The sequence below is a fragment of the Nipponia nippon genome, unplaced genomic scaffold, assembly GCF_047370975.1.
Source record: "Nipponia nippon isolate SJK-2023a ecotype South Korea unplaced genomic scaffold, ASM4737097v1 scaffold_2, whole genome shotgun sequence".
NCBI lineage: Eukaryota > Metazoa > Chordata > Aves > Pelecaniformes > Threskiornithidae > Nipponia > Nipponia nippon.
Genome location: NW_028262336.1, coordinates 59,734,554 through 59,762,349, shown reverse-complemented (window position 1 = coordinate 59,762,349; position 27,796 = coordinate 59,734,554). Strand labels below are relative to the sequence as shown.

General features: G+C 38.0%; 1 protein-coding gene across 2 annotated transcripts in view; it reads right to left on the bottom strand.

The window, feature by feature from the left end:
* The window catches only part of TMEM131 (transmembrane protein 131), a 104,595-nt gene that overhangs the window by 71,836 nt on the left and 4,963 nt on the right, over window positions 1–27,796 (bottom strand). For both annotated transcript variants that reach the window (XR_015704613.1, XM_087756787.1), the window contains exon 2: window positions 11,962–12,023. Coding sequence is in view for 1 of the 2 variants with exons in the window: in XM_087756787.1 (XP_087612913.1) it covers window positions 11,962–12,023 (62 nt within the window). In the remaining variant the exon portion in view is untranslated. The remainder of the gene's footprint in view (window positions 1–11,961; window positions 12,024–27,796) is intronic.

Here is a 27,796-nt window from a genome sequence, read left to right as displayed (position 1 = left end):
TACTTAAAAATTCCTCTACTAAAAGAATCCATATTTTATTTTGCTTTTTGGAGACACTTCTTTGAAATTTTATAATTACTACTATTAAATCTTTTAGTCCACAAACATTAATGTTTGATTCATGTCAAGGATCAATTCTGGACTATAAATCTAAGTAGTGTTTCAGATTTAAAATGAAATTATTTGGTTTATTGACTCTCCAATTTGTATCAAAATAAATAAAACTGGAAGTGTATTATTTACCATTGTAAAACAAAGCTAATCTGTTTGTAACTTGAGGATTTCTTTGCAATTTTAAATGTCCAGGCAGAGCATCCATTAGCTTTTTTCTTTTAAAACCTCTGAAACAGAGGGGCGCACCGCCTTGCTAAAGGGACGATGCAGGAGGAAGGGGTTCACATGAAAGTACGCTTCACAGAACAGCATAACGAGTGCAGTTTTTCCTCACTGAACAGAATGCAAAGAGACACGGTAACGTGTTTTCTATTGCCAATTTTATTATAATTTAAAAATCAGCAAGTTTTCATTTAAACTCAGCAAGCTTTCATTTAAACTTAGGTATTACATTTGTACCATAATTAGGAAAACAGGGCATTTCTTACTTTTCATTAAAATACACTGGCTTGCAAATGTTTCCATTAAGTTTTCCCAGCTAAGGTATGCTGCTCACATACTGATAAGCTTTTAGTTCAGCTTCTTAATTTCTGATGTCACCCTCCATTTTCTATTTCCAGCAAGATATAAGTAAATACTTACAACCTGTAGTGAATTGTTTCAGAATGGTAAGAGAAATTCAATTAAAATGAAGAAAGAAGAAATTTAAAATCAGTTTTAGTTAATTGATGAATGCTTGTGATACAAAATGTTTTGTATCTAAATCTTCCTAGGAAGCACTGCCTAACAAGTTAATAGATTAGCTCCAAAACCTAAAGAATTTAAGCAGAAAAAACAGGTCTCTGCCTTCCATACCTTATTTTTGCCTCAGACTGGAATGGTGAGAGCAAGCCTTCCAGTTTTAAACTGTCACCCATTAATTTCTCAACTTAAAAAACAGATAGGAAACTGAATCAAAGTGAATCAGCTGAAGATATTTTCTCTCCATCCAAAAAGGACTTGTGCTGTCAAAAGCTGGTTTAACACTTCATACGAGCACTTGTTCAAAACGTTAAGCCAGTGATTTCCTCTAGTTCACAACAGCATGATTTTATTAGCTCTGCAGAAAATATGTATTGCTTGAGTATTTTAAAAATGGTTTTAATAAGCTTCAAAAAGCTGCTTATAATTACATATGCTTATTCTTATTATCTACTTTTCTATCATAAATCTGACAACCACGAATCACTGCCCGCCTTTCCAATTGTATTTTTCTTTTTTTATTTTAAACTACGTAACTATTGCCTACAGCTTGCAGATGTACCCATTCTATCTAAAAACACATCAAGACTATACCTGGCTCTGAGGGCTCTGCAAGAGATGCTGCACAGCCTACTCAGGAGCAACAGCCTAGTACTTGCTTATAAGGACTAAACAGTCTGGGTGATTTGACTGCGGCCGAGAGGCACGCTGATCTTCACCACAGCCACCTACCACTGATCTAGGCTAACAGACAAATTGCTGCGTCAGTCTCGGCATCGATGAGCTTTCTGCACATCCCTGATGCATGTAGCAAGTGGTACACTCTAAGCGTTGATGATGAGGAAGATTTGGATCTGAAGATCTATGCAATACAATCAGTAATGCAGATGTACCCAAAAATGACCCAAATCCAAATTTTGAGTGTGTTCTCTACTAACTGAAATCATCTGCTATTCCTCCCCACCAAACAACTGCATATATCCCTCTCTTTTTTACTACAGCACAGTCATTTAAAGCCATTCTTCTCCTGATTTCGCCAGTTCTATTCTTCCATGCTGTGCATTCACACCACTGATTTTCCTGCTTACTGGAGGGAGACAACCAAAAATTGCTGAGACAGCATTCCTGTGAAATACTGTACTGGTTTGGGCTGGGATAGAGTTAATTTTCTCCAGAGTAGCTGGTATGGTGCTGTGTTTTGGATTTGTGCTGGAAACAGTGTTGATAATACAGCAATGTTCCAGTTACTACTGAGCAGTGCTTACACAGAGTCAAGGCCTTTTCTGCTTCCCACCCCACCCCACCAGCGAGGAGGCTGGGGGTGCACAAAAAGCTGGGAGGGGACACAGCTGGGACAGCTGATCCCAACTGACCAAAGGGCTATTCCATACCATATGACGTCATGCTCAGCTCATAAAGCTGGGGGAAGGAGGAGGAAGGGGGGGGATGTTGGGAGCGATGGCGTTTGTCTTCCCAAGTGACCATTACGTGTGATGAAGTCCTGCTTTCCTGGAGATGGCTGAACACCTGCCTGCCGATGGGAAGGAATGAATGAATTCCTTGGTTTGCTTCCTTGTGCATGCGGCTTTTGCTTTACCCATTAAACTGTCTTTATCTCAACCCACGGGTTTTCCCACTTTTGTGATTCTCTCCTCCATCCCACCAGGGGGGAGTGAGCGAGCGGCTGTGAGGTGCTTAGTTGCCGGCTGGGGTTAAACCACAACAACCACACTTACTCTATCAAATTAACAGATGTATAAACACCCTGTATTCCTTAGCAATGTCCTTGAAAATGTCCTTATTCACTATAATTAAATACAACCTTCCTTTCAGTAATTGATTTTTCTTTAGAAACATAACTAAAGCACATAATTAAAAATTACATTACGGCAGTTACCTGACAGTCAGATGATGGAGCTAACAGGTTCAGATCCTATGACAGGGCAACCAAAATAGTCATTACCAACACTTTCCCATCCTTCACAACTAGCTTCAGCTCTAATATGAGAGCACGTTCTATTAAGTTTTAAATTATTCGGTAGAGAAAGTTGTTTGTTATCTATGCTCTTAAGCATCATAACCGGCAGTCAATATCCCTAATGCTAGTCTTAGTCTAAGTGGAGATGAAATTTAACTCCAGACAAATACAGGAACAAACAGAAATACACATCATTGACAATAGCTGAACTACTACATAGCCATGGCTGTAGTTAACTGCTGAGATTAAATTCTCTGGCTGATCATACACGCAAGTTTTCCCTCTGATGTTCTGAAATTACAGATTTGCTATGACAGTATTAGTCTAATGTCTGTTCATAAAGTTTAAAATCACAATCACTTTGGCAGGACATCATACATCTGAAATATATTTAAGAGCAAAAATCCATCAAAGATTCACACTTACAAGGAAAAGCCTGATTTTTGCTTTCAGGTGTCTGTTAAATACAAGCAAAATGACAAATTCATTTCAAGTACACTTTTTGTTTTGAGCAGAGGGTTGTTTGCTTTTTGGTTTGTTTGGGGGGTTTTGTGGGCATTTTGTTGTGTGGGTTTTGTTTTGGGTTTTTTTAGGTTTTTTGTTTGGTTGGGTTTTTTGGGTTTTGGTGGGGGGTTTTGTGTTTGTATTTTTTTTATTTATTTATTTTTTAAATCAGGGTCAATCAAGAGCAAAGAAATAGCATGCCAACTTCAGTAGCTCATCAACCATAGCATCATGGAACTAAACCAAAAATAAATCTCATGTGGCAGTTTCTATAATTACCACTCATTTTTATTACATGTCAATCTTTAGAGTTGTGCAGTAAACAAAAACATACAAATGTGTTCAGTTACATGTTCTAAATACTTCTTTTAATTTGATCTTCAAGTAAAATTGTGGACCTACTGTGCTGCAGTCTGGCATGGTATTTTTCCTGTGTGACTGCACAAAACTGTCAAACACAAATGCCAAGAACTAAAACCACATACCAGATCAATCCACTATTTAAAGTGTAGGTTTTGTTGAATACTGCCAGTTTATTAAAGAGAAATAAAATTATGCTCTTTAATAAATACAGTTTATTCTTTTCTCCTGTAAAGGATACATTTTTAACAGAGCAGCATTAGCAAAATATTATTTACAGGAAAATTTTATTGATCTTATCTATATGGGAGAAATATTACAAATAACAAAATACTACCTTGCAATGTACAGATCAGGAAGAAGCCTGCATGTGCACGCTATTAATATTTCAAGAGACACAAACTAAGTTACAGGGAAAAAAAATTCAATTGGATTAATTTCCTGATCCAACTGACTGCGTAACAACAAAAACTAAGGCCAGCACAAAAGAAACAGTAGAAATATACAACTAGGTGGGAAAAAGAAGCTGGAGCGGGAAAAATCACCCCTTTTACCAGTCCTGAGGGTTTATAATCCTTCCACCCAAAAGGCTATGTTCAAGTCTTGAAATCAGATGATTTTTTTTTTTTTTTTAATTTAAAAGATAGCATATGCATTTAGGCTGTTGCTACTAACAGTTGCATGCCTTAATTTATCTCTTATATAACCCTAGAAGGATTAAACCATAAACCAAAGGGATTTCAGAATAAATATCTTGAGACAACTTGCCACAGTGATTTAGAAAATTTGAAGGCAGGCGGTCAGCACCAGTTTCAAGACTTACAACAATTTCTCTTCAAGAGGCTCATATCCTCAAGAAAGATTTCACAGAGAATCTGTACTTGAAAGTGCATCTTACAGACTCAGTACAGTTGTGGAACGATACCAGACACCGATCTTGTGCTCACAGAGAACCAAAAAACAGACCTTACAGTCTGAAGGCTGTCTCTAAAGACATACCCATGGTTGTTAACTTCAGCCAGAAAACGAAAACAAAAAATCCCACCAAAAAAAACAACCAACCAACCAAAAAAAAAAATTAATTTTAATGTCTCACCAGTTTGTTATAATAGCTATTCTTCACTTCTTGGTAAGCAGTCACATTACCTAGCACTACAGTCAGTCATCTAAACATAGGCATCTGCTGCCACTTGAGATTAATGTCCTAGGGCAACCTGCCTGGTCTCAGACTGACATCCAGAAGGGCACACAGTTTCTTCTATGCCCTGTGCCATATCTGCCAGGTCCATGCAGATGTCCGGGACAGCCCAGGGCATCTCAAATAGCATTGGTTACCTATGCTTAAGAAACTGAATTAAAGCCCTGAAGTCTTAAACAAGGATGTTGGGGGTGGGGTGGAAAGCAGGGAGGCCCTCTTAATCAAGACCTGAGGCTTCTGGACACCATATACGTTTCCTTAATGTTACCAAAATTCTCAACAACCCGAGCTTTCTGTATTCCCAACCCGAGCTTTCTGTATTCCTACACAAGAGCATCCACACTAATTTAAAAGGCTCCTTCAGTTTTAATTTTGTATGAACATTTTACATTGTTATTTTATAGTAAGGTTGGTTCCTTCTTGTGAAAAGCTATGTGCTGCTTGCAACTAGATGTTGAGAGACAGCTGCAAAACTGATAGGTAGATGGCAGCTTAAATCTTCATTGCTGTATTCATGAGCTCTATTCTAATAAGTAGGATAATTAAAGGAAACATAATTAATGATGAATATCTTACTTAAGGTAACAAAAAAAATGAATGCTGTAATCTGGAAGGTAGCTGAAAGTGGACTGAACTGAGTCATTCTTGCCATGCTCTTTCATGACCCAAACTCGCATAAGGAAACAAAAACATCAGTTGACTTTAGCTGATGCAACACATGCTATTGACATTGGTTTTGCAACAGCCACTTACTCCTGGGCATCAATTAATTATTTTTAAACTAAAGCCTGGGGATGGCAATTCTTCCTGTACAAGAAGAAGAAACTGCAATTCTTTTCTGAGCAGCAGCAAGACTTCAGCTGCTCACAAGCAATGGCAATGAACAGAGATGGCTTTTGTTCTTTTATAAAATCACACACATTGGAAGGAAGCTCCAGAGGCCATCTAGTCAACCCTTGCTCAGAGGAGGTCTAGTTAGCGCAGGTTGCTCACAGGTTTGGGCCACTGAGTTCTGAATATCCCCAGAGACAGAAATTCTACAACTTCTGTTAGTAACCTGGTCCAGTTTTTGATCACCCTCAAGTTTAAAAGGGTTACATGGGTTTGGAATGTCCCATGCCGAAATTTATGTCCAAAGCCTTTCATCCTTCCACTGTGCACAATGAAAAATCTGGCTCTTGTCAACTCTACAACGCAATTAGTTTTCCCCTTGGTCTTCTCTTCTAAAGGCTGAAAGAAACACATCCTAACATGAGAAGCATTCCAGCCCCCAATCATGCTGGTATCCCTCTGCTGTTCTTGCTCCAGTATGTCAGTGCCTTCCTTGTACTGGGTAGCCCAGACGGGACACAGTACTCCAGCTGCAGCCCCACAAGTGCTTAAGTGGGAGGGAAACACACCCCTTATCTTCTGGCTCCACATTTGTTCACATAGTTCAGTAGGCTGGCAGCCTTCTTTGCTACAAGGGCACATAGCTAACTTACGTTCAACTTGCTGTCTCCCAGGACCCCCCAGGTCATTCCTACAATGCTGCTGTCTAGCCAGTCACTGCTCAGCCTGTCCTGTTACACAGGGTTATTCTCTCCCAGGTGCAGGACTTGCATTTGCCTTAGCTGAATGTCATGAGGTTCTTGTCAGCCTGACGAAGTCCCTCTGAATAGCAGCCTTGCTTTCCAGTGTATCAGCTACTTTGCCCAATTTGGTAGCATCCACAAACTTACTGAGAGTACTCTCTATACCATCATCCAGGCTGCTAATGAAGACATTAAGCGGTGCTGTCTTCAGTGTCAAGCTCCATCATGGGTAACTGACTGCCAGCTGAACTTTGTACTGTAGAGTACACCCATCGAGGTCAATGGTCCAGCCACTTTATTGCCCACTTATGTGGTCTGTATCTTAGCATTTTGGCAATATGGATATTAATGGAGATCATATCAAGTTGTGCCAGGGTAGATTTAGGTTGGCTATTAGGAAAAACTTCTTCCCTGAAAAAGTAGTCAGGCACTGGAACAGGCTGCCCAGGGAAGTGGTTGAGTCTCCATCCCTGGAGGTATTTAAAAGACGGGTAGACGTGGTGCTTAGGGACATGGTTTAGTGGTAGACTTGGCAGTGTTAGGTTAACGGTTGGACTTGATGATCTTAAGGGTCTTTTCCAACCTTAACGATTCTATGATTCTGTGAAAACCCTTTTATAAGTCAACATACAATATGAAAATTTGAGGTAATAAAAAAATACATTTAAACTTTACACCCTGAAGACACTACTGCTGCTACACCAGCACCAAATGGTTGCCACCATAAAGATACTTCTTCACCGTGCCATACAGAATGAAGTACAGATCATGCAGAAAATACTGAAATTCCTCCAGTAAGAGATCAGCATTGCTGATTCCCATGCATGTAACTCAGTCCCGTAGCTTCCTCGTTGCAAAGCCACCACAAGTCATGTTAAGGTCCCGTCTATTTGACATTTAGGACCATCGTAATTCTCATTACCAGTTCTTGTGACTAGCAGTTTACATCAGTTTATGAGCAAAGACAGCAAATACATATTAAGTATATATAGACACACAGGTTTTCATTTTCCCCTATTTTAGCTATTCTGCAAACCAGTTAAGTATCAGTAAAATAATTTCTAGGAGTTCACCTGTAAAAAAGCATTTCCTACACTTAAGATTATTGCAGCAAGGGTAAGCGTAGTGATTTATGTTAAGAGAATTTGACTGAAGAGTCTTACCAGTAGGAATACACTACTCTCAAAATACTACTACATAAGCAGAAGTACTTTCCAAACACTTAGTCTGAATAGAAGATTGCTCACTCTGGAAAGTAGTGGCCCCAACTACATTGTGCAGTAAACTCTCGGCAACATTGTGCAGTAAACTCTATACTCAAGGCAAGAGCTCTCACAATAAATAGAATGACATGGAAATCGGTCCTTTATAAACTGAAAGCAAATGAAAACTTTGCTCTGAAAAATAAATTTTACTTTACTGTTCACTTTTCAAAATAAAGTCCTCAAAAAGTGAGCCACTATGTTGGCTTAACATGAAAGGATCATTTATTAAAAGTAACAGTTGTAGTTTATTTCAGCAGTCCTAATATTTGCAGGTGACAATCATCAGGGACCTGAAGCATCTGTCAGGTTTGGACAAGGGTTCAAATAATCAGGACACGGAGGAGATGGCCTGACACTGACAAGGCAAAGTTTAGCTGAAGGAGAGCTCAGATCTAAAACTGAGAATAACTGACTAAGCGGTCGTACACTAAAGAAAAGAATGTGTCTGGAGAGCATAGTGAAATACAAACTATATGAGCAAACAAAACGCTGTCAAAACTTTACAAATCATTTTGGAATTACAAGTGTTATTACACAGGGAAGCACCTACTCTGTCCTTTCTCAAAGCCTCAGAGTACCAATAATTAAACGCTATGCTTTAAGTAGTGTGTAGACAAATAAAAATCCAGTATAGAAAGTTACAGGGTGTTTTCTAAAAATTTGCATGAGAAGCTGTCTCAGCACAAAATTATCATTACGAAGAGCGCAAAAAAAACCTAACAAAAAACAACTGAATGTATATTGGCGATAGAAGAAGCAGCAAAACCAGGTTAGGCATGAAACAAATACATACTTAAGCAAACTTGTGAAAGTTACTTCTCTGGAGGTTTTAAGAACAGAAGAGTCAAGTATCTGCCAAGGGTAATCCATCTACACACAACACTACCTGAAGAACGTACTAGGTTATCTCCTGAGGTCCATTCCAACCAAACAGATCTATGACTCTGTGACAAAGTGCCAACCAATTATATCAACATCTGCAAATTGCCCGCTACTGAAGAAAAAAACAAATCCTACTTTGCATCGAGCAATGGACAATTAATATTAATACAATTGTTACCCTATGTTCAGGATCTAAATAAATTATTTGAAGAGATCAAAAAGTTGTTGAGTCCTTAAGGGGACTGATTCATGTGAAGAATAGACAGAATTAGGAAATTCTCTCGTTATTGTAATTTAATCCATGGCAGAAGTAGCATAAATTTATTCAGATAAAAACCTTTAATCTAAACATGTATGCTACAGAATAAAATTCTCGCTTTTCCTCTGTTAAGACAGAGAGCAAAGCTACATGGTGTAGCACATTCTAACCCACATACTGGAAGTCCACACCCAAAAAGTACAGTCTCTGCTTCGCTGCTGTTACCCACTAGCATGAACTAATGAAACCTCCATTGCCAGTTTATTTTTACTAAATGCAAGGGTTTTTAACTTAAATATTCAAAGATTTATGCTCTTTCAATGAATAATTGTTTTAAGTCAGTCTGATCAAACCCAATTTTCCAACGTATTTCATTCATTTTTTACAACAAAAGTCCTAAAATGTGATTGTGTGCAGTGGTTTCATAACACATAAGGAGGGTTTCACCAATAGTATGTAGTCCAAATAAGTATAAAAAACAGTATCAAGAGGATGTACTCTAACTGGAGGGAGGTAGCAAGAATCACTAATGACTAAATTACGTAAGACTCGGCATTTGATTTGTCTTACTTGGAAAGCAACTCCTTCAAACAAGAAAAGCGCTCGCTTCCACTGTAAAGATATCAAATTCCTTGAAGGGGGAAAAAATAAACCAAGACTAGAGATGGCTTAGACACTTCAATGATTATTAATCACTTTATGCACTGAATTGTTTTTTTTTGTTTGTTTGGTTTTTTAATATTTTTTACAAAATCACCTGAAGGTGACATAACATTAGACTATATTGAGCTACTACTACATCATTGTATTTGTTCTGTAATGATGGATGACCTACAAGCAACAAACATTTATGAAAACTTACAGAAAGCCTGAAAGAGAAACATTCAATGACATTACAATAGGTTTGAAACTTTAGTAACTGCAGTGCATGAGATGTAAATCTGTTTTTACAATGTATTTGCTTTGGTTTTATTTAATTGCAGTAAGTAGTCACAAGAGGTCACCATATTAAAATCTACAGGAAAAAACTTGAATAAATTGTAAGCTACAGAAAACATACTGTATCATTCTGATTAAAAGGAACTGCTTTCACTTACGTAGGTATTTTTGGCTTAAGAGCCACAACCATAATATAAAACATATAAACCATTTATTAGAAATTTTGTCTCTCTCGCTTTGTTTTAAATCAAATATTCAGCAGTGTATTAGGATAAGTGGCAGCCAAATGCAATCCAAAGCACTGCAAATTTTACAGTGCAACATCCCGAACTGCTTGTCTTTGTCCCACCATAATATTTAAACTAATTTTCCTGTCTCTGTTGCACCTTGTAATAAAGTTGGAATGATTAACAACCGTTTTACTCTTCCATCTTTATATGAATTATTGAGGTGGTTCACAGCAGCACCATTACTTTCTAGTAGTGAGAACAATAGTCATTAATAGAGTGCTAAAATTAATAAGATAATTTCAGATTTGTAAGATTAATTTTAATTAGGAAAAAAAAAATCCTGGGGAAAAAAAACACCTAAAACATAGATAAGCAAATTCAACTACATCATTTTTATCTTAAAAAATGGGCCAACACCTGTCTGTCATTTTTATTAAACCACTCTTGTCAAACAAAATATATTCTAATCGACTACGTAAAAGAAAAAAACCTAAGCCTAGTGATTTTTTTTCTCTTATATTTATACTGATATGTGGTATCCCCATGCAAGTTAAAGAAATATTCTGAGTCAAAAACTGCAATACATGAGACTGTAAGCGCTATATGGAAAACTTCCACTATTCTACTATATTATGTCCAAAAATGGGCCTACATGGATATCTATTATGAGAATGTGTTCAGCACATGACATCTAAACAACTGTTTAATGAGGAACCTGAGGCTTTTTTGTTTGGTGTTTTTTGGTCGTGGTGCTGGGGTGTTGGGTTTGTTTGTTTTTAACTGCAACCTTTTCTGTCACCAGTTTAGATCATTTTGAAGGATTTTATCCTTGTACATTATAATCTTAAAATCTGTAATAAGTTATTCTTGATTTACACTAAGGACCAAGCAGTGAAAGAAGGAAAAAAATCCCAAACAACCAAACAAAAAACCCAAACAACTTAGGTAGGTGGAGGAAAAAGAACAAACACCTTCATAAATCTGAAAAAAACCAATATTATCCGGGGCCCAGAACTATACAGCTTTTACATTTGTTGACTCTTCTAGACTAGATAGAAGGTAGGAATTGTAAATCAAGCACTGCACTGATAACTAATGAATTTAAACACAGTCACATGCCATGTGTTCTAATAATTTAAACAATTAATTGCTTTTTTCTTTCTCCTCTCCTCCCTCTCAACTACCAGGACTAACATCATCAAGGAATTTTAACAAAGATATTCTCAACAGAAATACAATCCACAAAATGCATGCGTATGAAATTCTAGTTAATAGAACTTCAGAATTACGTAGCTCTTAAGCATGAAGCCATGTTGCTAGGTCTTTCATCCCAACTACTACCACCGTCTCAAAATATCAGCACATATTCTTTGAAGTTAACTTTTCATCTGTTTTCACTCACGCCAAAAGAAAGCTGACAAGAATGGCAACATTATACCTGAAAAATCCATATTTGCAACAGAAATTACCTCACTGCAGTAATTTGAACTTTCTTTAAACCCAGTGGTGACTTGGTCCCAAGGGCTGCCTTTGCATTTGGAAATCTTCCAACACTTCCCAGTTGTTCTAGCTGTGCTATTCAATTGCATCCCAACTCTACAACAAGATGAGTCTTAAACACAAAGCATCCCCCAGTTTTTCTGTGGAAAAAAAAAGCCAAAACCTGGACAAGCAGGCCAGACAGAACCTGTGGTAAACTCCACCAGTTTCCCCACACAAAAGATCAGGGAACCAGAACGTCAGGACACGTCAAAGCACACTTGAAAATAACTCTAGAAAGTCCAAAAGTTTTTTGGACTTACTTAAGTCTGATGCTTGCTTATTTTCAAAAATCCACTCACCCATGAGATTCAAAAAGCAGCTATCAAAAAGAAGATGAAACATTGCTAGTTCAGATTATTTACTCTGACTACATACCTGCAATAGGTCTCCTTCATCAAAACGTAGCATTTCTATTATACCATCCGACTGGATGAAAGCTGCAAAGAAAACCAAAAAACTAAGTTACTTAACCAAAAAACATTTTGTTATTAAATTAAAAAAAACAATTTAAACATCTAAAATCTGCTGTACCTCGTTTTGTAGATAGAGCTATGACAAACCAAAATAACAATGCAAAGTCTAATGAAATACCAAACACAAATCTATGATACTGATTTTCTTCTGAGCACTCAAATTCCAAGATGTTCATGTTAATAAGTACCACATTTCACAAATCAGTCTTTTGGCATAAAAATGCTTAACTCTAAAGCGAACAACTTCTTGTAGGTTCCCTAAAAAGACTGTGTGTACCAAGCTAACTCAGTACTTCAACCAATATGCCTGACTGGGTGCCTAACCAACTGAGTTTAATGCATCTAAGCCCGCAAAGAATTCTGACACTTACAAATAGAATTTCAGTTTCATTTATACACCTAAAATCTTAACTGTACATGTGGAAAGCCTTGTTCACACTGTTTCCTAATCCTCAACATGGCAACAACTCTCTCCATCTTGACAGTAACATAATAAAATATGAAACAGTTTAGAAGTGTTTGCACCATATGACTAAACTCGATGAAAAGTTCATGCCTCAGTCACATATAGGATCCGCAAATTAAGCATTCCTCTTCCACTTATTTCCTCTAAATGTTTGGTGAGGCAATTGTTCTTCAATTCCTCTCAAAATGTAGGGAATGCTACTTTCTTTTAAAGACAAAGAAATCAGGGCATTGCCCTTCCTGTAAAATATAATGATCTGTACAAGAACGAACACGAGTTAAAAGAGGTCTAAATTTTACTCCCCAAAAGACTGAAAAGTGAATACACACACACAAAAAAAGCACATCTTTAGGATAAAATACAGTAACAACCTCAAACTAGAAAACTGTGTTTAAAAAAAAAAAAACCAAACAACTATAAATAACTCCTCCCCTACCCTACAACCTTTTTCCATGACCGCCTTACCATTCAGCTAAATGAAGTTGAGAGAATGAGAACAAACCACAAAGATGAACAACTTCAACAGGAAGAAGTTAAAGATTTCCCAGCACACAGAAGCATAGTGTGTGCTTCTGGAAGATGAAATTTGAATCCCAGTCTGAAAAAGGAGATTTAAACCTTCATCTCCCACTTTGAAGGTCAGCATTCTAACAAGAACAACTATTAGAAGGTCACCAACATTGCCACTTGTCTCTTATGATGTTTTAAAAGAAAAAAGTGACATTACTCTCAGAAAGCAAAAATAAGAAAAAAGCACTCTTGGCAGACTGGAGTGAAGGCACCTACCACACAGAGAAATGCTATTTTTGACACGTATTTGTCCGATGCATTTCCTCACTGACCGCTTTAGTGATACCTCATTCAGCACCCAAAATTCAATCTGCTACCTAACGTAGCACTGTGTGGACATCCCATTCTGCATCCCTGACTCCCCCCATATTTTGATACCTTCTCCTAAAAGGTACAAACTCCACAACCTTGCTTTCATATGACCAGAAGTAAAAGTTAACATAAAATAAAAAGATTGCTGCTGTCATCTCCAAACATCTTTTGGTATGCAAAAAACCCCAAACAAACAAACAAAAATCCCAAATGACAAAATTCTATACAATTACTTTCCAAGCTACCATACCTCAGAATTCTAACGTTTAGTGACACAGGCTGACAAAGCAGCCCAGCCCATGTGGAAGTGTGAAAATCACCATAGAGGGGAAGGGGTATGCATGTCCTGCAATATTAACAGTGGCATCAGCAGTACTACTCAGTCATGTCAGCAATATCTTAGAAATTTTTTTGTGTCTATTCATTGTTATTACCTTAATGATTTTCAAAACAAACAAGTCATCCTTAACCCAAGAACTGGGGGTTTGGTCAATCATTTATATTGAAGAACTATACAGAACATAGGGCAAGAGATTAAAAAAACAAAAAACAAAAAACCAAAACAAAACCCCAAACAAACCAACATTTAAACAGCTGTTATGAGATCAAGGCCTACAGCTTATGAAGATTTGGGCTTTTAAAACTTAAATTACTGGAGTAAGTCTATCAGTTTAAAGTTTAATCCTAGAAACAACAAGTGAGTTCTTGTCAATTTAACTGGCAATACATATGTAAGACATTCAAGTCACTGTTTTTTGTCTTTAAAACCACTCAAAAAAAAAATCTGTAAGTGAATTGCAGCGCAAGAAGTAAGCAAATTAAGTTTTGACATGTTAGGATAAAAAGCAAAGTATGACAGTTAATCACAACTTCACAGAAATGTCATGCCCTATCCTCTGCAAAAAAACCTAAATTAGAGATTAGCTGATCTGGAGGGAAAAGTCTCAATTTTTAACTTAGGGACAAATTCAGAATGAAATTATGTTTTCTTATGTATTTGATTTATTGCAAGTTTAACAAACACAATTTAATAAAAGAATTTATCAGTAAGAGCACACCTTCCTAATATGCAAAAGGAATTGCACCTCTGAGGTTGGGCTTTTTGGCATTCTTTTGTTTTCCAGCTTTCTGCTCTGGAAACAAAGAATACACAGAATTTGACTGTGACATCAGGCACAAACAAAAAATTCATTAAAAACCAACTTTTTATATTCATAATCTATCATCAACCAGTAAAACACAAAATGTTATTTCTTCAAATGTATCTTTTTACATAAAATTACAAATGCTTCGTATTTTCCTGAGGCTTTTTTCCCATTTTAAATATGATACACTCCAGGTACAAAGAGCACAAAGTAGTAACAATTCTTCCATAAGAATAACACACACAAAAGCTCACAGAAACAAGCCAAAGCCTTCTACCCAAGCAGCTTGAACACAGGCAGCCCTTCTGTAAACCCCAAACGCTTTCTCAGCCACTCGGCAGTTATTTCATCTTTGTTGCACCTTATGAACACAGCAACAGATGTTACAGAACATTTTGAGTGGATGACACTGTTAAATAGGAGTGCCATTCATCATTATATCATTTAAGAAATGTTTTCAGAGAGCAGATGCCAGTTAGTGCCAGGTGAAGTCAGATGCACTGCAAAGCTTGGCGGCTGGCCATTTCGCAGCAGTCACATCTCAACTCAGACTGTGATGAAGTTTCTGTGGTTATACCTTTTGCTTTGTTTTAGACTAACTTTCAAGCCTTTGTTTCTACTTTATTGGTTATTTCATCAAAGCAAGGAAATGACAAGTAAATACCTACACCTTCATGAGATGAAAGCTTGTTTTTGCAACCGACTTCTCAGACTCTCAGTTCAGGATGAAGCAACGAGTCACCTCATTCAAATGAGGCAAAGCCAATTACATTTTAAAAAAGCTCCACTGACAAGTCAAAGAATCACCCAAATCCCTGTAAGAGCAGCCCTCAAACTGTCCAATATGGACCACAGAGAGGACAAAGCCTTCTTCAAAGTGAAATGCAGACAGTGCCCGAGGAGCAGAATGCTTCCGAGTACTTGTCCATTCCAGAATTAGCAGCTGCTCACCATTTGCACTTGCACTGCCTGAGCTAAGAAAGTTCACAAACTTCTGCAGTGCAAGTCCACAAACAGTCTTTTCTGTCCTTCTACACAAAATATGTATGTCACCAATAGAGAATAGGTTATTACCAATGCCAAAAGACTCTGCAAGCAATTAAGTATGAGATCACTTGGGCATGCTTTATTAGGTGAACCATTCCCCATGCTACAGAGGAAGATGACTGTTTCTGCAAAGTCCCTAACAATTTCTCCTGGAAAAACTTCTTCCCAAAGTCCAGGCTGATACCATCATGCTCCATTATCAGTCTAATACTGTAGCCAATACTCTAATACTCTGGAATAGTAAGCTGCAGCAAATTAAGAACTGCTGACTGTGCCATTTCGGTCACCCCTGCCACATGACTGGCAACTGCTACAAGAGGGGCACAACACAGCATTCGGGGTAGGAAGCATTTCAGCTGTCACAGCATGATCTGCCACTGAACAAATCAGCAGCCAAGAAGCCAAATTACACATTAGGAAAATAATTTCTTCCTGACCCTACAGCCAATTGAAGCTCCGAAGGCTGATTATAATAGTCATTAGTCAAACTTCAAATGTTATTAGCATGTTCATGGCCCAAAGAAGGAAAAGGATGAAGATTCATAACCACAGATATCAAGGCCAGAAGAATCACAGTCTCCTTTCCTCCTCACCTAAGCTGAACAGAAATGTTTTCTGCTAAGAGGTATACACAGATCCCTCTCAGCAGAAAACCTTTATCCTTTCAAGTACCTGGCAAGAAGCAAATTTATCGGATTAATGAGAATCCATGACAATTTCAGTCACTCTCACTACTAGGACATTAAGTGATTTCAGAGTCAAATTTCTCCAGCTTCTAGCTTGCGTATCCTGGTTTCCTCTTTTCAGACAGTAGGTGACTATTAACAGAACTGATATAAGCAACAGCAAACGCTAAAAATATTATAAGTTTCATTTCTGTTTGTTTTCAATTTACAGCCTTTAAAATGCAACTTCTTTGCTTAAGTCAGCTTTTCTGTGAAAAGCCCATAAAAGATATCAGAAAAAGACTACGAATGTAGGTCTTTCCACTTGCTCCAAAACACCTTTTTCTACAGAGAGCATTTTCTAAGCTTTTCCAAACTCTTCAAAAAATGGCAAAACAAAAACCACCACCACAGCCATAACCCCTGCCCCACAAACCATAGCTTTCTGGAAGAGTAAAAACACTATTCAGTCATTATTACCAGTAGATTTCTAAATGCTTTCCCCTGCCCTTTCCAACAGCATCACAGGGATTGATGGCAAACACCTAAAGTAATAAAAACGGAAACAACAGTGGCCTAAAGAGACGCCAAACTCACTTAAATTCCTCAAAGCTGAAGCAGCATCTTCTCACAAGTTTACATAGCTAGCAGCCAAATTTTGCTCAAACACATTCCTATTTTAGTTGTCTCTGGTCCAAGCCTTTTATATTTTAGCTTAAAATAAGAAAAGCACAGACCTATAAAGCATCAAGTAACAAGAATAAAAATTTTAAAATCCTACACTTCTCCAAAGTAAACCGGAACTTAATATCAAAATTACTTTAGTCAACACCAGTCTTTAGATGTGCCTGAATTACACATAAGAGATTAAATTTGCATGTAATGCGAGACCACTGAATAGGCCAAGATTCTTGGTGCGCAACAATAAAAAAAAATTCTCCATGGTTCACAGGTTATGAGGCCTACTCTGACTGAGATCTGATTTTTAAGGTGGCTTTGCAAATTTTTCTTTCATTTAGCCACTGTCAATTTCTCAATTTCAATAGGAATGTATACTCTGGCATATATGCTTATAAAAACACTACTCTGAAATATTACTTAGTTCTGGAACAGCTACCCCATAACACAGTGCTTTCACTTATTTTTATGTTAATCATCATTGTATATCCTCTTACATGCTTGTAAGAACTGTTTTCTCCCTTAACTCTCGTCTAAACCAATTTTCTCATTTTCATATAAGCTGTATTTATACAATCAGGTATCATCTAGTCTATGAATTTTCTCCAAATTCTGGAAATGAGTGTCCCAACTTACTAAAATAGGGCCAGATGGATTAGTTAAATCTCTCCTAATTTACACTAAGTCTTTTAAAAGTCCAGTTTCTAACCCTTTGTCTTAGCGACTAAGCTCACTTCAAGGTAACTATAACCACATGAGCCAATTACAATGTGCTACAATGTCATTCACTTCTGTCTATTGTAATTACAGCATTTGTATCACTACCAGCTAAACAGCACAACTAAAACTGGATGAGTTGGTTTTAAAGCTTTGACTACGAATTAACTGCTTATGCACAATCACACAATTCCAATCATCCTGAACAGTGGAAAACTGAGCAGCATGTGAAATACAGGCAGGTGGCTACAGAATGATAAAATAACATTATTACAAAAGGGAAGTTACATCGTAAAAAGTTAAATACCACACAGATAAAGAAAAACAATATCATGCTGTAACGCAAGCAACCATTTTTATTGGCTTCAAGAATACAAAAGTCTGGTGAGCCTCAAGAGAAACGCATCCCCGTTCAGTGTTCAACACAATAAAAGCTGTTTAAAGAAAGGCCTGTTCTCCGAGACGGGAGAGTCGATGTAGCTATCAGCCTGAACTTCTGCCTATGTCCCAACAGGTGACTGTTCACTTGAAATGTAAAAGATCATTCTCTCATGAGCCAGCGAATCTCAGGCAAGAGGCTCCGAGAGAGAATCACCAGCCAGCAGGCTTCCCTTCCAGCTAAATCCTCTTGCACTTACATAGTCGATTTGCTTGTTTCTTTTCCAGTAGTCCATAACAAAGGGAAATTAATAATTTTTCCAACAGACCTCAGGAAGAGCCATCACAGCCAAGACAGTAAATACACACAAAGTAGTAAAGATCACATGCAAAAATAACTCACTTCGAAGTCTTTTTACATAGAAACATATTCATTCGTTTTCTTTATTAAAACCCCTAATTATCATCCCTCAAAAAGCCAGCTTGCCAAATTTTTATTTTCTGTTTACATATTAGAGTTGAAATAGAAACATACCTAGATAATGCATTTTAATCATCATGTGAAATGAAAAAGCAATATATTAAGCTGAATAACGAAAAGATGGAATTTTCATTAAAAACCTCATTTTGTACTACTGATTATAAAAAAATTTTATGACTTTATACAACACGTACTCAAATAAGTTCATATGCACCAACCTATGCCTAAGTTAATACAAGTTAAACAGAGACAGTAGATCACTTGCACTGCAATACCTGAGCGCACAACTCACTATTCCACATTAAGGGGAAAAAAAAAAAAGTCAAATAATTTGTATTTTACTGCATACAGCAGCACAAATTTGAGTGTATACACTGTTACCCAACTAAGGCTGCATATAATCTTTCGCTTACTCGTGTCATTTCTGACTTTAGATACAAGACAAGCTTCTTTACACAGCAAGGCCCTTTCCCAGTAAGGAGAGCTGTCACATTGCATTCATCCACTCATCTCTCTTCCCCTCAGTTAAGGCTGATAAAGATTTTTAGGAATTCAATGATCAATTCAGTTTTTAAAGCCAGCCACGAAAGAGAAAGTGACAGCACAATTCTGATTCAGAGCACAGGCCCTAGACAGACAATGAAGCTACTGCTTAGTCTGAGAAAGGAAGAAAGCGGGTCTCCGTCCTGAAGACAAAGTTCACACATCTGGCTCACGACAGTTGTTTCACACTTTAGAAGATGGTGTAACTGCTTGAAGGTTTGTTTAACAAAGTTTGCACTGATTGGATGTGTTGTGTAATAGATACATCCTTGCAACAAAACTATAGAAACATACCTAGAAACCATAAAGCTCACTGAAAGTAACACACACTACACCTCACAGTCTGCTTTTATGTAGTTATTTTTCTAAGAAAATTACTTTAGATTATTTTAGATAGGCAGAAAAAAAGAATCACACATTACTCAAATACCTTTATTCTCAGATGCTTATTCTGTACTCAGCCTATATTTCTACTTTACAGAAATTTACATTTTCATCCACTTCCGCTAGAGCAATTTTTATTTTAATCTGACTTTTTTGTAATAAGAGTTTAAAAAGTTATCTGCCATTGACCGAAATGGTCTATTTCAGATGGTAGCAATAAATAACAAAAGTTCACTTTAACAAAAACAAACAAATCCCAAATACTACTTTAGAAGTCACTAGATGCTTTAAAATACCTACTAAAAACATTTGCTTTAAGTTGGTGCTTTACTTTTAAACATTTCAATAATTTCATTTGTTCCTCCAAAGACATTTAATTGCTGGCTCCAAAATGCTTCTCAGAAAACAATATCCAATTCCGTTTTTTCATGAAGATTTCATACGAGGGTATGAATGACAACACTTATTTTTAAATAAAATTTTTTAAAAAAAAAACAAGGAGAAAGAATTCTCTCATCTGGAGGAAGACTTTAGCGCACTTTATTTTCAGGCCAAAGAGAACAATACTTCTGACACTCATGGAAACTTCTCATAAATCATTTAAAGAGAGGGGAAAATTTAAAAGGAAGTTAAAGAGAAACCCAGCATCTGCAGATAGCATCCTTGTTTCTGGCTTTGGGACATACAAATTACGGCTTTTTAGTCTTTCTAATGATGGCGATTTTAAATATTTTAAAATTTCAATATGCTAAATTAGGTTATACCTCTATAAATTTGTCGTTATTGAGCTTGTACAGACATAAAATTAATTGGAACTAGCCTCAAAAACAAGATAACCTGTCCTGCAATGAGAGACGGGGAATGCAGCAGCCCCTCCTAACTATTCTTAAATCTTCATCACACTTTGGTTCTCAAACTTTAGATCAGAAACTTCTAATTGTGGCAATTAGTTTTACTACTCATGTAGCACTGCAAATTCATGTGTGCACAGATAACATGGACTTGTTGGAATTTTAACCTTTTCAGCATATAAAACATTTAATATGTAGTTTACAAGAAACGACAGTCAGTTCATAGATTCTGCGGCCTCAGGAGAACAATGCGTTACCTGACAATAATTGTAACTATTATCACTAACATCAGCCTTCCAAACTTGCACTCTTATGAAATTAGCCACTGAACAGACCCACGAAACCCACTTAATCAAAAGAATGGATTGTGCCGACATAGGGCAAAGACCTACTTAAAAGGTACATCCAGGCTGACTAATGACCTTAATGAACCTACAGAGAGAGCAAGAATTGTTCTCTACACTGTAGAAAAGAGGAAGGAGGATGGGATTTTCCGAGTTTCCAAAAAACCCCCCAGAACAGGAAGACGACAGCACCACACCGATACCTCCCACCATCTACATGTCTTGCTGGCAATGGGAATGCAACCAGACAAGAGCTACAAGCTTATGCTCTGTGGACGCTGCTCAGTTTTCAATCCTTGCTCCTACCTTGTTACCCGCTACAGAGGATGCTTTGCATCACGCATCTTAACCAATGTTATGACACAGAAACAGTGGCCTACTGAGTGACAGAGTTCTGCTCTCCTCCCTGCCCTGATCCTCCCCCCCTCCCCCCCTTTTTTTTGTCACTTATCAGAGTGGAACCCCATGAATTTACAGAAAAAGGGAACTTGGACAACACATTACTTTAGATTTTGCTGCATAACACTTGCAACTTGGTTAAGACTAAATTACAACTGGAGAGAGGAATCATTGGGAGGGAGGAGCACAGTATCTCCACCTTCTCTGTGCTCATGTGGCAACTGTTACTCAAGTGTCCACTGGAAACAGCTATTAAGCCTGGAGGACAAGTAAAAGAGCAGCAAGACAATGCTTAATCAGCTACCATAAGAAGTCTATAAATACAAGGATCGAAGGTCAAGAAAAGGTAGGAAAAACCTAATGTTAAAGCCCTAGTGTTAATGATGTGGCAGTAATGCTACTTATTGTTTAGCAAAGCAGCCTGTTGATTTGCCATGTGGGAGCACAGACCAGCAGAAAAAAGCTGGCTGCAATGTCTGATAAAGCCAAAAAAGAAATGGGTGGAGAACAGCAACTGCAGCAAGTTTTGAAAGAAGATAAAATATAGAGCAAGAAAAATGAAACAAAATAGGGGAATTCCAGTTTCCAATTCCAATCCAAAAACACTAATAAGAGATTAAAGGTGCAAGTAGGCATATGGAAATGAAATGCTGAAGTATGTTTAACTGCAGAAATTCAATTCAGCTACCCAAAATACCTTGGAAGCAGTTACCCCTCAGAAGTAAATAAACAATCTCTTCTGGTCAGACTCTTTCAGAAACCGCTACGATGACCTAGGCTGACACCTGGGGCAACACAGATCACAATTTCACCCAATAATTCCAAACCCTTAGGCTTAGTCACAGAATATGGAGAGACATCTAATTCTGCTTTAAAGATTGCAACCACCCCACATCACGAAGTTGCCCGTTAACTAAGACAACAGTAAATTATCTTCACTCAAAAATACCTCTCCTTTCTACTTTGACATGCCTAGCACCAAGTCTCAACCTAAATATGCACACCTTTCCTAGATTAAATAGTCCTTCAGCATTAGATTTTTCTTCCCAATACAGGTACTTTTAAAGCACAATTAAATAATGCTAAATAAATACATCTTTTATTCAATTTCTGAGTTCCTTACTCTAATGTCTTTTCCCCTGGAGAAACTCAATTTAATGAAAGGAAGAATTCATGGGACTCATCAAGTACTGGAACTCTGACCAAATTTTCCCTTATGAACTGGAAGTTTGTCCTTTCTCCATCAGATAATGGTATTCAGCAGTACTAATTGGTAGAATCTTCACCTGTGAAGATTCAGTCTCTGGCAATGAAAACAATCACTCCTTCAGCGTCAGATATAATCAGGTTTCCCCAAAACCAAGGAATTCATTAATCTTTTCATGATTTTGGAAGATATGGTTTAGCCAAAGCTATTTGGGCAGATCATAACTTAGTTAAGCTACATGAAAGGCAACTGATGAGGTATATGATAATACAAAAGCAGCTATATCATAATATAAAAGTTCCTCACACACACACCTTCCTTATCTTCTTATATTTAGGAGCAATAACTTAGAGGGCAAGACTAGTCTCAGTGCTTCCTATCACTGAATTAAGTAGCAGGATGGCTGAGGGCAAGGGTGGCACCAGATAAGGGTCATTTCTGGTACCTCTAGACTGCCCATGGCTGGCTCCGCTGACGGCAGTTACACACAGGTCCAGGACACCAAAGCAAACATACGAGAAGGAAATTGTTTCCAGTAAGGACCAAGTACTCCATGTCCCCTGCTGCAAGAAAGGAACAGCCAAACTTGGCAACATTTACTATCCAGATCTCTCAGTATTTCCTCAGATATACGAGTTGCACAGGTTGTTAAGTATTACTTTAATACATCTTGTATATTAAGTTGTCAACCACAATCCAATTTCTTGTCATATTACCAGCAGTTAGCAAAGATGGAAACTAATGGCTACATTATCCTTTGCATGAAAGACAGGATACAAATATTCCTGTTGAAACAAATTTTTCAGGAGAAAGAAGGAAAACTAGGGGACAAATAAAGCCTATGTGATGCACGACCATAGAAACAAGGAATGGTCGACAGGGTCTTTTTTTTATTCTGTGATCACATTTCTTTAGCGATGCAGCATCACGCAAAACTTCCTGGATCCAATTACAACTCCACTTCTATCTAAATTATATCTAAATTACTACTACCCATAGCACTGATTTCACCATGGAGTTACATGGAAACCCAGAGTTCTCCTGTCTTTGGATATTCCCACCAGTTGCAACAAAGTTATCGCAACTTCCAACCCAGTTTTTAAGATCACGAGGGAGACCCAAAACACAGAAAGAGAGCAATTTGGGGTGGCAAGGACCTTAAGATGTCATCGAGCTCAACCTTCTGCTGAAGCACGGCGAATGCTGAATTTGGATGATTGTTGCTTAGGCTTTCATGTAGCTGGGCCTTGAAAAGCTCCAAGGTCAGAGATTCCACAACCTCTCTAGGGAATCTGTTTCAATGCCTGACTGTCCTCATGGTGAAATACGGTCTCATTATGTCAAACCAGAACACTGTAGTGATCCTGACCAAAAGATCATAATACATCGAGGAGTCGGTGATGCATGCAACAGCTCGCTTGTGTGGGCCCATGCCTGTGCTGCGCTGCATGTCGAGGCTGGCTCTCGGGCCCGTGCTGTGCTGCAGATACCCGCTGGCTGCAGGATGAGCTCAGCCAGCTCACTGTAACAGGGGAGCCTGTGGGCAGCTCCCACTTGGTAGCTGCAATTATGCCACTTGGGTGGCCTTGCCTTTATCTAGAAATGCAGCTACAAGTTCTCTTATGAGCATCCTTTCTGCTTGACAGTAGAAATTATCAGTAGAGTTGTTTTCTCGTAAGGAATCCAGCAATAGCTTGAAGGACCAATATGGGGTAACCCTTTCTATGGACGGGGTCTGCACGGTATGTTGCAGATGGACTAGAGGCCTGTTTGATGCTGCACAACTCAGGGTTCCTGGCATCAAAACATATATTAGATTATCTAAACTATTCTCTCCTTATAGTGTCAGCTCTCATAAATAGCATTTTCTATGGTATTTTACAGTGTCCGAGTGCCTTTCTTACTTGGATCATCACAGACCAGCACCTCCTGGTACAAAACAAACATTCCCTGTTTCACTTTATGACCATTGTCTCTCAGGCTCCTGCCATGCATCTCTGAGGAGCCTAGTTTCATTTTCTTCATAACCTCTACTTTGATATTGGCAGGCTACCACGAGGTCCCTTCACAGCCTCATCTCCAAGCAGCTTTGGGTCCCTCAGCCTCTCTTCATAGGTCATGTGCCCACTGACCATTTTCGTGGCCTTCCAGTGGGACGGTAGAGAGCAAAACTGGATGCAGTGGTTTAGGTGTGGTCTATTAAGTGCTGAGTAAACAGGAATAATCACTTTGTTCAGTCTAGTGGCTATACTCCTGTATGCTGCCAGGGTACACTGCTGACTCACATATAGCATTTCCAGCTCGTACCCCCTGCAAGTGGTTATTCTGTCCCACATGAAGGACTTTCCATTTGTCCTTTTTGGATTTCATGAAGGTCCTGTCAGCTCATTGCTCTGTCCTGTTTAGATCTCTCTGAAATGGAGCCCTGCCCTTGAGCACACTGGCTGCTCCCCACATTTGGTACGCTCCAACTCCAGATCAGTGACAAAGATATTAAGCAGGACAGGTCCCAGAAGAGAGTCAGGAGGAACTCCGTGTAACCAGCCTCCAAGGTAGAGCACGAACCACTGCTGGGAATAAACCAAAACCAAACACCCTGCAGTTTATCTAGTTGCTTGGATAGTTTTTATCATTATCTACAAATTCCACCTGCAAATATTTGTACAGGACTTTGGTGTAAATCACTGATTCATTAAGACTTTTTCTGTATTGCTAGATGATTTCATATTTATTTACAAGCTTCAGATAACCAGTTTTTAAATTCACTTAACATACTATATCAACATCTCAAATGGGGGACCCAAAAAGCCCCTAGTGGAAGCAGATGTCATGAAAAATAGCTGATTTCTTTATCTCAATATCAGTATCTTCTATCATCTTCAATCTGAGCCAGACATTTCCAGTCTGCAGCTTATCTATTACAAAAATAAAGAAATTTCATAAGCCAGTCACATCAAACTATGCTGAAGCCATTCAATTTCACACTGAGGAAACTATCTTGAGATGTTTCCAACAGAGTACGCCTGTAAGGAAACAAGAAAGCTTTCTGTTTTCAAAAGCTAAAATTCCCTCTAAAAATCTCCTCTCTGAGAACTTCTCTCAACCAATTTTTTTATTCACTACCACCCTCCTCTACAAGGACCCCATTCTACTTCAGATCTATGGATCTAAAAAGTCAAGTAGATGAGCAATGGGTATATAAAAGGTTTAGTGGAAACAAGTGTTTCAAATTATTTAAATCAGTATCACGCTTGTCTACAACTTTGTCTCCTATCATCACTCCCTCAAATGGTGATTTAATCGGTTTAACACCACCATTAGCTGTACTTCCTGACTTAAATAACCTTAAAAAAATCTATAACCAAAGGTTGTTTGGGATTTTTTTAAGTAACTTTAAAAAGTCTGTGCACATTCTATTACACCAAATCTGTACGGTCCAACATAGATCTAGATGTTCAACTGAAAAAAACTCTCAGATAAGCCTTAAGGCATCATTGTTAAGACAAATTGCTTTATGAAGAACAGTTAATGGATATATTGGACAAATAACTTTAAAAACCTAAGCATGTTGTATCAGAGTCAGCTAAACAGTTCTATTAAATAATATTTGCTAACTTCACGCAGTACATGGACAGAAGGAGCCGTTAGGGACATAGTTTCATTTTCTATACACCTCCTTCCACAAAATTTCATTCAGATATCCTTAAAACCAGTTCAATAACTACAGTAAAACTCCAGTTGTTCTTGGATGGTTCTCTACTGCTATGCATGCCAGGCAGTAGGAGGAGAGGTATTAAAAATGCCTCTGTGATAGTCTTAGTGAGAAGACAGACCTAGTAAGTGTAGCAGGAGTATCTCAAACTTGCGTAAAACTCCTCAATTTTCTTTCTCCTTCTCAGAGAGTGGAATTACATTGCAATCCTTTGCTATTTCCCCATTACATCCAAGGTTGTTTTTAAAAACAGAGAGAGCGTGCACAAGCGCGCACACTCCTGGTTTAGTCCCTTTTATATTCCAGAGTACAAGTTACCCAAGCCTGCTTATCAGAAAATGTAAAATACAGATTTTAAAAAGCATTAAATGCAGATGCTGCATCACATCCTTGCCACAGTCAGTAAATCACTAATTATTCCATGTAGACAGTTCAGGAAACAGATATCCCACATTCCTGCATCACACGTTAAAATTTTACCAGCTGCCATATCCAATGCGGGATTATGCTTTGCCTGTATTTATGACTAGAAAGATAAATACCTCGCCTTTAACTCTTGTGGTCATTGGTTCCTTTGGTTTCCTAAATCAGGCACCTACATTTCCAGTTTACAAGCTTTACAAAATGGAAAACGGGAAGTCGGTGGCAAGAATTACTGCCTCCATATCCAGACTGTTTAGTAACAGTTCCTCCGTTTAAGAAAGGTGGGCGACAGTGAGCAAACTAAGTTGAACTATGTTCCTATTTCCAAATTAATGAGCTAGATTACTAATGCCAAACAAGTCAATCACACAATAAAGGCCATTTCAGCAATGCATTGATATACTTCCTATGCAAGAAGAAATTCTGTATCCTCTCTCTTGGTATTAATAATTAAAAATGCTGAAATATTAACAGAATTTTTTAGAAAAAAACAGAAAGGATTTTTGAGATAACTGTAGTTTAAACTCGAATTTGGCAGCTACCACAGGTGAATGGATCAAATCAGTTGCTTCCGTAGCACGCACCCAGCACGCTCACTTTTGGAACTACAGAATAACGCAGGCTGGAAGTGACCCCAGAGGCCTCCAGCCCAGCCGCCTGGTCAGAGCGGGCCCAGTTAGAGCAGGCTGCTCAAGGTATTACCCAGTTCTGAACATCCCCACTTATTATCATAAAGAGTACAGATTTACTTCAAATGCTGTCTTTTGAAGAAAAAAAGACACCTCACAGCTCGTCTTACACCCAGGTAAGTTCATGCTGTAGACTGACAAAGTCAGAGGCACCACACGGGACAGCAGTTACTAGCAAGAGAAATAAAACAGATCTTTATTGACTTTTATTCTCGCCGAACCCACAAACACAGGAACAAACCAAACTAGTTCTAGCCTGCACTTCAGTCACACAACTTTTACTGCTGGTTATGCATGAACCACAACATCCACCACTCACTGTCAAACTCCCAGCTCATTTACCAAGTTGACAGTTTGAGAGATTCTTTATACTTGTAAACTTAGTAAATCACATCATGGAATCCTAACACGTATCGCTTTAAGCAGAGCAAAATTGGGTAGGTTTTGAAATAAAGTGATACACAGCAAACATCCAAGCTTTACTGCAAACAGCTGAAATTTTAACATGCACAAATGTATCCAAATGACTCAAAGTAACCCATATTGCAATACTGGCAACCAATCACAAAAATCACAACTGAAAGTTTTACATAAAGTAATGCCTACAGACTTTTGCAAACTTTGGAGGGGCTTCATCATGTCAGGCACTACACAAATAGATAGCAAGTTCCTTCAAGAGCTTATGATCCGAGTCCCTGGACTGCAGCAGACTATCCTTCAATCGAC